The following is a 12,420-nucleotide window of genomic DNA, read 5'->3' as shown; positions in this document are numbered from 1 at the left end:
TGCCCTGGGGGTGCCTGCCCCCTCTCACTGAGGTGGGAAGAAGCAGGCCCCAGGGCGTAGAAGGCGCCCCTGTGAGTTCCTGGCATAGCCCAGCAAGGGGCAGTATCTGATGGCTTGTCATCTCTGATATCTAGGGCTCTACCACTTGAGCCACACTGCTAGCCAGTTTTGTTTTAGGTTTTCAGGTAGACTGTCCTGCTTTTGCCTGGGGCCAGGTGGAGTGATCCTCCTACCTACACCTCCTGGGATTACAGGGGTGCACAACATGCCTATTTTGTTGGTTGAGATGGAGTTTCATTAGCTTTTTGCCTGGACTGGCTTCAGACTGCAGCCCCTACAGTCTCCCCTCCACTCCAATGGGTTCATTTACCTTGCCTCACGAGGGACCGCTGTGTGAACTGCGTGAGACACGTCTGCTGCTGTTCTGCCTGAGATCTGGGGCCATGCTGGCTCCTCACTCCTCACGGGATGAGAGGAAGGTCCGGGCGAGGGCCAGGTGTGCAGCAGGCTCTCCGTGGCCTTAGGTGGCTAGAGTGGCCTCTAGTAGGTGGGACCCAGCAGTGCTGAGCATGAGGGACCAAAGCAGCCCGAGACAGCCTGCCCTGAGGGTGGAGCTTGGCTGAGGGTGGGGCTCGGCTGGGGAGGGGGTGTTCCGCTGAGGGGGATGTTCTGAAAGCCCTCGGGAGCTGGGAGCAGCTGCGTCAGCCTGCCCCTGACAGCGTTTCCCATCCCTGGGTCTTGAGGGGGGGTCTTGTGTTTCCCATCCCCGAGTCTGGGTGCCTTTATTGTTCCTGGGGGGGGGTGGGGTGTTTCCACAGACAGAAAGCCTGGCGGACAGGGAGGACGAGGATGATGAAGACTTTGAGGAGGTTCCTGAGAAGGAGGGGTATGAGCCCTACATCCCTGACCATTTGCGAGCTGAGTATGGTGAGTTGTGGGGCAAGGAGGGGATGGGGACGGGGGTGTGGGGGGAGAGGACGTGGGGCGGGAAGTCCCCGCTCCGCACATTGCCTTTAGGCCATGAACCCCCTCCCCCGGCTGGGAGAGCTGGGCTTTGATGAGTACCCTGCCTGCCTCTTGCACCCTGTAGAGCTGGATCGGAAATTGTTGCTTCCGTCTAAAATTGTAGAATTAGCTGGGCAATGGTAGCTCATGCCTATAGTCCCAGCTGATCAGAAAGCTGAGATCTGAGGATCGAGGTTTAAAGCCAGCCCATGGAGTTCCTCAATTGTCCAGCAAATCTCCAGTTGCCCAGCAAAAGGCAGGGAGTGGAGGTGTAGCTCCAGTGGTAGAATACCAGCTTTGAGTGAAAAAGCCAAACAAGTTCAAGCCTTGGACCCATGCACACACGCACAGGCACACACACGCGCACACACACACACACGTACGTGTACTGTGAGGGAGTCAGAATGCGGCTGTGAGGACCCAGGGCCACATTCAGGTGGTGTGTGCTCCTGCCAAGAGGGAAGTCAAAATAAGCCTAGCTTCAGTGGGGAAACAGACAAGGGGGTTTGAACTGGAGTCCGTAAGATGAAATGTAAATTTGTTGGAAGAATTTAGATGATTAGACAACTCATGTGTGAAGACATGACCCATTAGGGGTGTCATGCCAATTTAACACGACTAGACCGCTAACAGCCTTTGGTTTGCACCCCCGTGTGCCCACAGACTGTGGTCTGTACTGGGTAGGTGGCGCCCCGGGGACCAGGGAGTGTGGGCGAGTCAGGAAGAGCCTGGGCGGCAGGGGCACTGGCTGGGTCCCTGAGCCCAGCGTGGTGAGCTGCTTCAGGAGACCTGGGGGAGCTCTCTGCCCTGCCGAGCCGGTCTTTCCTGGGATGGGGTCTTCTCCCTCCTCGCTGCCCGGTATTCAGACTCCTGTGGCAGAGCCTCTCCTAGAGCAGCCACTGCCAAGTGCCACACCTCATGTGTGGCCCTGGGAGGTAGTGTTGAGCACCACGGCCTCACTCCTGGGAGGCCCATCCTGCTGTCTGCTGCCCTCAACTGGATGGGCTCTGGGCTCAAGCTCAGGAAAGTTCTAGGACTGGGCAGCAGCGACAGGTGAATAAGGAAGAGCCTGCCTTGCCTCTTCCCTTTTGTGAGGTCCAGTAATGGAGGACTCAGGCAGTGAGCAGCAGGTGGCATTTACCTACCTGTGCATCACCTGGGTGGTGTGTCCAGATGGCCTCCTGCCGTCTCGTTTTCCTCCCAAGCTCCTGGGAGCCAACACTTCCCATGCCTGAGGGCTAGGTCTCTGCGTCCCATTTCTGAAGTCACATTGGCGGAATTAGCGGTGCTAAGGTCACTCTCACCTTACAGTGGCTCTGGGTCCCACAGTAGACAGACCGGGAGAGAGGAGCAGCCGTTTCCTTCCATCCCTCTGTCCTTTGGTGTGGGAGTGGTCAGCAGCACAGCAAATATGTGAGGGGCAGCCCCTGTTGATGGGCCTTTGCTTGATGAGAGTGGGCACATGAACAGTGGAGCCCTTGCTGGCCACCCCTGGGAAGGGGCAAGGCTTTAGCACTCCTCTTTGAGGTGGCCAGTGCCTCGCCATCTTGGCTCGTCTCTCCAGGACTGCTGAGTACTTGCTGGGATCTGTATGCCTCGTGGGAGTGTCCCCAGCACGGCCCTGTGCGGGGGGGTCATCCCAGCCTTGCCCTAGGTGGTAGGAGTTGAGTGCAGGTACTGGGGCTTGAGCTCAAAGCCTTGCACTCACTTGGCCTTTTTGCTCAAGGCTTGAGCCAGCACTGGTGTTGGGGAGCAGCCCCTGGTAGCTCCTGGTTCCACTGAGTTAGAGTGGCTTGCTAGGCAGCCGTGACCGTAATGATGCTTGCTTGCCCTCTTCACCAGCCTCTGGGCTCTTCCTCTTTTCCATCGCTCATTTATGAGCAGAGCTAGGCCCCCTTGCTGCTGGCCCGCTGGAGAGGCCTGCAAAGCTGGGGAGAGGACGCCATCACAGCCCTGCTGGAGTGACAGGGACCCTGCAGGTTTTCCTGCCTTCAGTTCGTCTCTTTCTTGGAAAGGTTCAGAACTGCCCTGAACCTCAGAAGCAGGCATAGCCACTCTGGGGCCTGAGGCACATGTTTCTCGTGTTTCCCACATGGCATCCGGCAGAAAGTAGGTGAGCGAGAGAGAGCGTGGATGGGCTGGCAGCATGTGTCATGGGGTACAGCACACTTCACACACTCGTCCTGGCTGTTAGCATGCACCTCGGGCCCAGGCCAGGGGAGCCAGAGAAAGGGCAGAGGATCCCAGCTTCCAGGGCCTGGTTCTTAGCGTTGCCTGGAGCCCTTCCCTGGAAGGTCTGGGGCAGGACCCTTGGCAGGAGGGAGGACAGAGGCCCCATCTTTGCCTTAAGGAGGGGATGCAGCAGCCTGGGTACTGGCTGGACAGTGTGCGGCTGGCCCAGTTCATAATACTAGTTTATATTCTGTCGCTGTTTTTCCAATTAAATGCAGGCAAAATCTGAAAGTGTTTGGTTCAGTCTAAATCCACACAGAAGAGGAAGCCAGGCTCTTTTTCTTTCTCATTTCTTTCCCTGAATTTTCACGGAGGGGCTTTTATCTTCCCCTTAATCCTACCATTTCTGTCAGGACATAATCTCTTTCTCAAATTTACATTTTAATTACAAGGCCAGCTGAACTAGGTAAAATCAATAATGTCAGCGCTCAGCAGCCTAACTTTGTGCGAGCCCCAGCCTCTCCATTTCCTCCTATCGATTTATCTCTCCCACACTGTCTGCTTTAGTGCTTCAGGCAAATAGGTGCCACTTGGTCAATTTAAACAAAAAAGGGGATTTGGACATTTTTATGATTCTGTCTAAAAGCAGCCGTGGGAGGAAATTTGAGCCCCGGTGCTGTACTGCGTCAGACGCTGCGTGCCAGGTGAGGCGGTAGGACGGAGGGCTCCAGGGGCCTAGAGGTGCGTGCCCGCAGAGCCCAGCCCTGCTCACTCCGCTTTTTGGGCTTTACTTTGAAAGTACGTCAGCGAGATTGATTTTCTACAACAGTGTGAAAATGGTGGTGTGTTCAGTGCCCTGAGTGTTTACCCTGCTCTAACATGCTTACCCATCTTCTTAATGGTTTAAAACAACAAATCAATGAAAAATATATTTCATTCTTGTAACTCTTAGGACTTCTCATATTGATCTTTTGGCTGCGATTGTATCTATCTAAATGTCTCGTTGTTCACCTGCCAGCCTAGCCTCCTCTCCCTGTGCACATGTGTGTGGGGGGCTGGGGTCTGTGTCCACCAAGAGTGAAGACGCATTCCTGAGGACAGATTGGAGTTGGGTTGCCTGGCATCTTCTGTCTCTCTGTCATCTGTCCATCCATCTATTTCTACCCACCTATCTCCCTACCTACCTATCTTTATTGTTGTGTGTGTGCCAGTCCTGGGGCTTGAACTCAGGGCCTAGCACTGTCCTTTTTGTCCAAGGCTAGTGCTCTACCACTTGAGCTACAGCTCTACTTCCAGCTTTTTGGTGGCTAGTTAGAGATGAGAGTTTCACTGACTTTGCTCCCAGGCTGGCTTTGAGCTGTTACTCAGATCTCAGCCTCCTGAGCAGCTGGGATGGCAGTGATAAGCCACTGGTGCCCGGCTTGCCTGGCATCGTGTGAATGCACAGTGTACCCAAGCCTCAGGGCCCCAGAGCCTGTGGCTGCCGGGGCAGACGTAGCCCTGTGCTCTGTGGCCCTGTCCTCTGCTCTCAGCCTTTAGGAATCCAAGAGAGAGAAAGGGACTCTACACTCATGTGCAGGGCTGGCAAATGTTTTCTCCTCCTGGGCCACACCAGGTCTCTGTCACAGTTCTTCAACTCTGAAAGCAGCCACAAACATTACATGGCCACCTGAACAGGTAACACTTTGTTTATGGAAACAGGTGGGCTAGCTTTGACCTATTGCCTGCTATTCCCTTTGACATCCTAAAGAGCAGCTCTCACCTTTTCTGACTGTATCAGGCTGACTCCTGTGACAGCAGACTGACACTGAGTCAGGGTGCCGAGTCCTGTGCCCTCGCACACCCGTGCCCTCCCAGACCTGCCCTCACACTTGTTCCTTTGCACACCCATGCCTTGCATGCCGGTGCCCTCCCAGACTTGTGCCCTCCTGCATGTGCCTTTGCCCTCCTGTAGGCCTCCAGCGGTGTCTGGTCACCTGGATGGGTGTGACTGTGTGTGCCATGACTTTGTTAGGTTCATGGACTTCCAAGGTCGTCAGCCCTTTTTAAGCCCCTCCTTCCTTTAACTCAGTATCACGTTTCACCAATGTTTATGTGTTATCTTGGCTGTATAATAACTTTTTCATCTTTATTTTCAGCCTCATTTAGCATTGTTTTTAGAGGTCTCATACAGACATATGTGCGACTGTTCATAATCTGGCCAGTTGGTCTTCTTAGGGATTTAATTTGATGCAAATGTTTACTACCCTGTCCAGACATTTGGCATTTATTACATACTTGTGTTTACAGCACTTTATGTTTGATTTGCTGCTACGGTTGTAGTTTGGTTTTCCTCTTCCTCCCACCTTTTATTTGGCAGAACAACTTTTCTCCTGCTGCATTTAAGAAACATTATCTTTTCATGGTCACCCCTAACTTTTAAAGACTCATACATATGTTTATCATTTTCTGTTTAGTTTCCGTTCTGGGGATGGAACGCACGACCTTCCACTTTTGCTAAGCAGGTGCTCTAAACTGAGCACCTCAGCCCACTCATTCACTACTGTCAGAGTTTTCCAGTTCTGTACTGTCGCCTGCGTGAGTAATGGAGCCCTGCCCTTCCCCCTCCATTGCACTGGTCATCCAGAGACCAGCTTAACTCTGATTGTGGTGGGTGTGTAGCCAGGAGCAGTGGACATTATAAAATTGCATGTTCTCTTCCTGATGAGAATTGCATGTTCATCTTCCTGATGGGTCATGTGATCTCCAGGCAGTGGTCCTTACATGCTGTCACAGCTGGGTATAAAATTGCAGCTCATACTGGGCTGGGAATATAGCCTAGTGGCAAGAGTGCTTGACTCGTATACATGAAGCCCTGGGTTCGATTCCCCAGCACCACATATATAGAAAACGGCCAGAAGGGGCGCTGTGGCTCAAGTGGCAGAGTGCTAGCCTTGAGCAAAAAGAAGCCAGGGACGGTGCTCAGGCCCTGAGTCCAAGGCCCAGGACTGGCAAAAAAAAATTTAAAAAAATTGCAGCTCAAAGTGGTACAGCACTAGCCTTGAACCAAAGAGCTCTGGGACAGTACCCAGGTCCTGAGTTCAAGCCCCATGACAAAGCAAACAAACAAAACAAAGAACCCCAAAACCGTAGGATGGCTCTTCCTACAGTTTTCTTTCTTTCTCTTTTCCTCTCTCTCTTTTTCTCTCACTCCTTCCTTCTTTCCCTCCACCCCTCCCCGCCTTTTTTTTGTTCCAGCCTTGGGGCCTGAACTTGGGGCTTGAGTACTGTCCCTGAGGGTTTTTTGCTCAAGGATAGCACTCTACCACTTGAGCCACTGCTCCACTTCCTGCTTTTTGGGTAGCTAATTGGATGTAAAAGTTTCATGGAGTTTCCTGCCTAGGCTGGCTTCCAACTGTGATCCTCAGATCTCAGCCTTCTGAGTAGCTAGGATGACAAGTGTGAGCCCCCAGCACCCGGCCCTCCCTGCCTTCTTGTACTGGAGATTGAGCCCTGGGCCTCATCCATGCCGGGTAGGCGCTGTGCCCTAGAGACATGACTCTATTCCTTTCCTGTGCCCTGTGTTCACTGTGCTGCTGCTCTGATAGGATTGTTAGTCCTTTAACTTCAGTGTTCTTAAGTTTCCCGACACATTTCCAGCCGAAGTTTGTCCTCTTGCTCTCAAAAAGCTCTCTGATACCAGGGAAATTTGGCCAACCACTTCTTCAGCTATTTTTCTACACTCCAGTTGTTTTTCTCTTCTTTGGGGAGTCTACAAATGAGGGTACTGCTACTTGCATGTCTGCCCTTCACACCTCTGAGCTAAAGAGGTTTCCTGTGCCCTCCTGCTGCCCCTCCCTTCATCTGCTGAGCAAGTGATTGTATAATTGTTCCCCTGCTGCCTTTAACCTTGTCACCCTTCCTTTTCCCTTCTCTTTTTTCTTTGTGCCAGTGCTAAGGCTTGAGCTCAGGGACTGGGCCCTGTTGCTGAGCTCTTTTTACTCAAGGCTAGTGTTCTACCACTTGAGCCACAGTTCCACTTCTGGATTTTTTGGTGGTTAATTGTAAATAAGAATCTCGTGGACTGTCCTGCCAGGGCTGGCTTTCTACCATGATCCTCAGATCTCAGCCTCCTGAGACTCTAGGATGACAGGCGGGAGCCACCAGTGCTCGGTCTTTTTTGTATTATTATTAATATTTAAGTAGACTGGCTGTCACTCGTGTTCTCCATGCTTCCTCGCGTTTTTCCTTCTCATTTGATCTGGTCTGTGCATTCTGCTTTGTCAAAGACATACAGTGCTTTTTTTCCCCTTTCTTTGGTGACAAGGTACTCGGGAGGCTGTGCTGTGCTGTAGGTTCAGGCTCCTCTGGGCCACGGCCAGCTCACCCTGGGAAGAGGAGCTCGGTCCACACCTTGCTCTGGCGCGCCTCACCGTCCATGGAGGAGTGGGGGGAGCTGTGAAGCCCCAACCAGACCTACAGTGCCCTGCCAGGAGGTGTCAGCAGGGGGTGGCGGGGGGCCCTGCCTGGAGAGGCGCCGTGTCACAGCCTCGTCCAGCTGGGGGCATGGTTGGGTCTGTCCTGTCCCTTGGGGGCCCTGGAGAGGCGCCGCGTCACAGCCTCGTCCAGCTGGGGGGCACGGTGCCTGTTCAGAGCGGCATCTTGCTAGTCAGGAACTTGACGTTTGCTCAGCAGTCACCTAGGGGTTGCACAGCCCCGGGCCTGGCTCTCAGCTCTGGCTGCCCTGTTGGCTTTCTGAGCCATTAACAGAAGCAGAGAGCAGTCCTGGGCCTATCTCCGGAGACCAGCACAGGGAGAGAGGTGGGGTTTGAATCCCAGCTTAAAACTGCAGACCTGGCTCCGTGCAGGAGACGGGAAGTGCCCGAGCCCTCTGGCTCTCTCCATGTTCTGTGTTGGTGCGGGCAGAACCAAGTGTGCACGCAGTGGCGTGGTGGGCTTGGGAAGTGGCAAGCCCCACCCCCGCAGGGGGCAGCCGGGGCTGTGGAGAGCCCTGGGCAGGGCTGCCGCTGGTGACTCTGTTGGCAGTGCCCCGGCAGGGCTGTGTGGTTCCGCCCTGCACATGCTGTTGAGAGGTGGCCTCCACGCGGCTGGCTTTGGAGGCTGCGGTGTGGCAGCATGCTGCCCCTGGAGCAGCCCTGCACTTGGGTGGAGGCCAAGACCAGATCTTTGTCTGTTTCAGGGCTGACACAGACTCTGGGGAGTGACATGGCTGCAGCCACGGCCACTCGGGATCTACAGGCGAGGACAAGGAGGACTGAAGAGGCGTCAGACCCCACCTCTGCTGCTGCCCAGACAGGACGGCTCCAGGACCGCCCAGCCTCTCCCCCTCCCGCCTTGCCCAGGTGACTCCAGATGTCCCCTTTGTGGGACACGTGCCTCACTGTTCCATCACCTGCTCAGGAGACAGGCTGTCCATCATCTCTGGCTCTCCTTCAATTCTGGAGTGTGCAGTCCTAGCAAGGTGGCACCTGCTGGTGTCTACCAGGACAGGGACAAAGATCCTGGAGCAAAGGTGTCAGTGGGCCTGGGCTGGCTGCAGTCCTCTGGGAGTACTTGAGCCTGGGCCTTGCTCTAGAATTTGAGGCAGATGTCGGGGGACCCCAGCCGGGTGAGCATGGAGACCAGAGCCAGTGCTTGGCTGTGGCACTTGCTGCACCTTGGCGGCTGCCTCACAGCCTAGGCCGAGTGTGGCTGTGGCTCATTCGCACTGTACTGTACTGGGGGTGGGGGTGGGGAGGGGATGCAGAGGCCGTAGCAGACCTGGGCAGCTAATGCTGTGCTATTCTCAGGGCACCGCCGGAACCAGAGGAGGCCCAGAAGCTGGCAGCAGAGCGGGCCCGGGCACCTGTTGTGCCCTTTGGAGTGGACCTGTGCTACTGGGGCCAGGAGCAGCCGATGGCTGGGAAGATTCTCAAGTGAGTCCAATAGAGCCTGCTTTGTGAAGCTGCTGCCGGTCAGGGAGGGTGCCTGGGAAGGCCAGGTACCACAAAGTAGAAAGGAATAGCGTGGAGGCCAGGCGCCATTAAGGGTGAATGCCCTGGGAGTGCCCTCAGGAGCTCTGGGACAGCCGCCTTTGGGAGGGGCTCACTCTCAGAGCCCGGCAGCAGCCACCTCCTGCTCTCTGACTCGGCGCTGTCAGCCAGGTAGGCCAGAGCAGCCACCTGCAGGGTCCAGGCCAGCACCACACGTGGGGCTCGGAGGGGCAGGGAGAGTTCCCCGGGGAGGACAGGCGAGGGCTTAGCTGTGGCAGGTGCGGAGCGGCCAGTGCTGTATCCTAGGGCCAGTGCCTGGCCTGCTCTTCAAAGGCAACTGGCCTCAGGCTAGCCCTTGTGTTCCTGGTTTTAAGCTATTTGGTGCAGTGTCAAAATTGAACCTTGTTGAAGTGACTTGTCCCTTGCCCCAGGAGGATTCAGGGTTCAGTAGGGCCTGTTGCCTTCCCAAGGCTGGGGGGCAGCTGGGGTGCTGTGGGTACCGTGGCGGCTTCCTCACCCCCCTCCTCCACAGTCTGGACACAGGGCACCTGCCTTCCTCCGAGGACCCTGCAGATGCTTTGAAGGTCTCTGGTCCATGTTGCAGGTCTGACTCTCAGCACCGCTTCTGGAAGCCCCACGAGGTGGAGGAGGAGACAGACAGTGCCGATGTCTCTGGGATGCTCCAGACCCGCTGTATCACCTTCGCAGGGACATTTGAGCCCGTGCAGCACCAGTGCCGGGCCCTGAGGCCTGATGGCCGTCTCTGCGAGCGCCAGGACCGGCTAAAGGTGAGGGCAGTTGGCAGGACCAGGATGGAGCAGCCAGAGGGGAGTCCTGAGCTCCTCCTCCTGCCCTGGGCCAGGTACTCATAAGCTCCAAGGAGCCCCAGGGAGGGGCTTGTCCATGGTTGCCATTAATCACTTAGCCACAGGCTATCAGAGCACTGTTTATGGGTTTTCCTGTCAGAGTCCTGGAGTCCACTTCTGAGTGTCCTTCCACAGTGCTTGGGCCCTTGCCCTGTATGAGGCCAGAAAACTGGGGGGCAGGAGGGTGCTAGGATGCCCAGCCTCCCAGACACACTGGGCAGAAGAATGCAGGCTTGAAGCAAGGTTGCCTCTCACAGACTGATTCGAGGGAGGCTCCTGTTGCAGTTCCTGGGACCCTCCTTTGGAGGGGTACCTGTTCCCAGGCTTCACAGGACCTTTGCGTGGCCATGCCACCCTCCCGCCCTCCCCGATGGCTGGGTGTGCCATCAGCAGCTCTGTGCCTCTGCAGTGCCCGTTCCATGGGAAGATCGTCCCCCGAGATGACGCGGGGCAGCCTCTCGATCCAGAGCACAGGGCCCGGGAGCAGAGGCAGCGGCGGCGGCAGCCAGTGCGGCCAGGTAGGCCCGGGCACACGGGAGGGGGGCGCCGGGCAGAGCCTGGCATCCCGGGGCACGTGGAGGCCAGGTGGTGGCAGGAGGGTCCTGACCTGTTAATCTGCAGGCTGGCCTTCCCTGGTGGCTCGCACTCGGGAGCAAATTAAGTACCTATTTTTGTGTCAGCCCTGAAGAGTATCTGGTTTTCCAGCCCTTGGTGGCTTGTTAACAAACAGGTATCAGGGCTTGGGCCGAGCAGCGCTGGCCAGTCAGATGTGAAATAGCATCTCTTTACTAACTGCAGTATTGATCCCGCCTCCCTTGCACAGGGGGCAATTTTCTTTTCCCTGGCGCTAACCTCAGTGACAATACATGCGGTGCTCCGGGCCGTCAGCGCCCAGGAAGGCCGGGCGGCCCCAGCATCTATTGATTTTCTTCAAAGGCTTTTAAATTGCTCCTTCATTTTCCTGAGGTGCTCATTCCATCTCCGCTGGGTGCCAGCGTTTTTTCCTTGTGTTTAAACAATTGCTCTATTCACCGGGTTCCTAAACTGTGACGCCTTCTTATTACCGGGAGATAAACTGTTTGGACAGTTTTCCTTAATCTTGGATTAATCGCCCCTCTATCTGAACTGTGCAGCCCGAGTTCCTTCACTCCAAAAGTCAGCCTGGGAAGGCTGTGCCATCTGTCTGTCTGGGGTGCAGGGCTGCTCCCCAGATGAACGTGCCCTCCGCACGGTCTGGCCTAGCGGCACCCTGCTCACAAATGCCACCTCTGCCCCCTGCCCCGGCTCAAGGGTGCCGTTTGTGTGTCTGAGTTCCACAGAGTGCGTGGGGGGTGTTGGGCGCCCTCTGAGCCAGGCCCATCTTTGGCCAGGTCCATCAGGGTGGCATTGTCCTCCCCTGCTTCGTTGGGGCACCTCCTGGGCCTCCCCAGCCAGGCTAGGCCCATGCCGTACCATACAGATCAATGGCAGCTGTACAGGCGAATCCACAGAGACCAAGAAAAGATGAGCTGCCCGCAGCCTCGGGCCCTGACGCCGGGAGAGACTTTGTGCCGCTTACATAGCTATCATTTCCAGCAGCCCAGCAAGCGAGCAGTGACCTCACCATGTGTCTTCCTGTGCAGGGACGACATTGGCTGGGCTGGGTGGCAGGCATTTCCCTCACTGCCCTAACAGATGGTGCCCAGCTGGCTCAAAACAGCCAGCCCTGTCTTGCTGAGCCAGGTTACCTGTAGCACAGGAAAAATCATCCTTGGCCTACCCCTTCTCTCAGGCCAGCCCCTGGCCAGCAGGTGTGTGTGCCAGCCTCTCAGCCATCCAGGCTGGGAAGGACCAGGTGTGTTCCAGATCCTTGGTTGCCGCCTTGACCCCTGATGGGCCGAACCCTTCTGTGGCACACCAGAATGGGTCCCTGTCCTGTCTGCCTCTCCGGGGCCTGTGGAGGCTTCAGGGGCTGGGTGGGAATGAGCAGATACCCAGCCCTTCTATCTCCTGGGCCGGAGGAGCTTGAACCAGAGGAATTGTGGCCAGTGCCAGACATTTTCTAACATTGAGGGGTTTTGTTCAGATTGGCAGGACCCCGAGTTTTTGAAGGATGTGGAGGCAGCTACAGGGGCAGATCTTGGCTCATCGAGGTACAGCAAGAAGGGCAAAGGGAAGAAGAAGAAACACCCGAACCTCACTGACCTGCGAGAGCGGGCCAACACTGCCCGAGCTCGCATTGGGAAGAAGGTCTTTGCCAAGTAAGAGCCGTCACCAGCCCCTCCTCCCCAAGCCATCCAGTGGGACAGAACCCTCCCCCCAGTCCAGTGGGACAGACCCCCCCCTTGATCTGGTGGGACAGACCTCCCAATCCAGTGGGGCAACCCCTCCCAATCCATCCAGTGCGACAGACCCCCCTCAATCTG

General features: G+C 56.0%; 1 protein-coding gene across 3 annotated transcripts in view; it reads left to right on the top strand.

The window, feature by feature from the left end:
- Uvssa (UV stimulated scaffold protein A) overlaps positions 1-12,420 on the top strand; it is a 28,851-nt gene that overhangs the window by 14,132 nt on the left and 2,299 nt on the right. For 2 of the 3 annotated variants that reach the window (XM_048364818.1, XM_048364816.1), the window contains exons 7-12: positions 819-927; positions 8,357-8,519; positions 8,967-9,092; positions 9,754-9,937; positions 10,425-10,533; positions 12,081-12,255. In XM_048364818.1, the coding sequence (XP_048220775.1) occupies positions 819-927; positions 8,357-8,519; positions 8,967-9,092; positions 9,754-9,937; positions 10,425-10,533; positions 12,081-12,255 (866 nt within the window). Of the gene's footprint in view, positions 1-818; positions 928-8,356; positions 8,520-8,966; positions 9,093-9,753; positions 9,938-10,424; positions 10,534-12,080; positions 12,256-12,420 lie in introns of those variants that run through there. The other variant, XM_048364819.1, reaches the window with a different exon arrangement.

The sequence above is a fragment of the Perognathus longimembris genome, chromosome 16, assembly GCF_023159225.1.
Source record: "Perognathus longimembris pacificus isolate PPM17 chromosome 16, ASM2315922v1, whole genome shotgun sequence".
NCBI lineage: Eukaryota > Metazoa > Chordata > Mammalia > Rodentia > Heteromyidae > Perognathus > Perognathus longimembris.
Note: the sequence above shows the minus strand (reverse complement) of the source record. Positions and strands in the feature narration are given on the sequence as shown.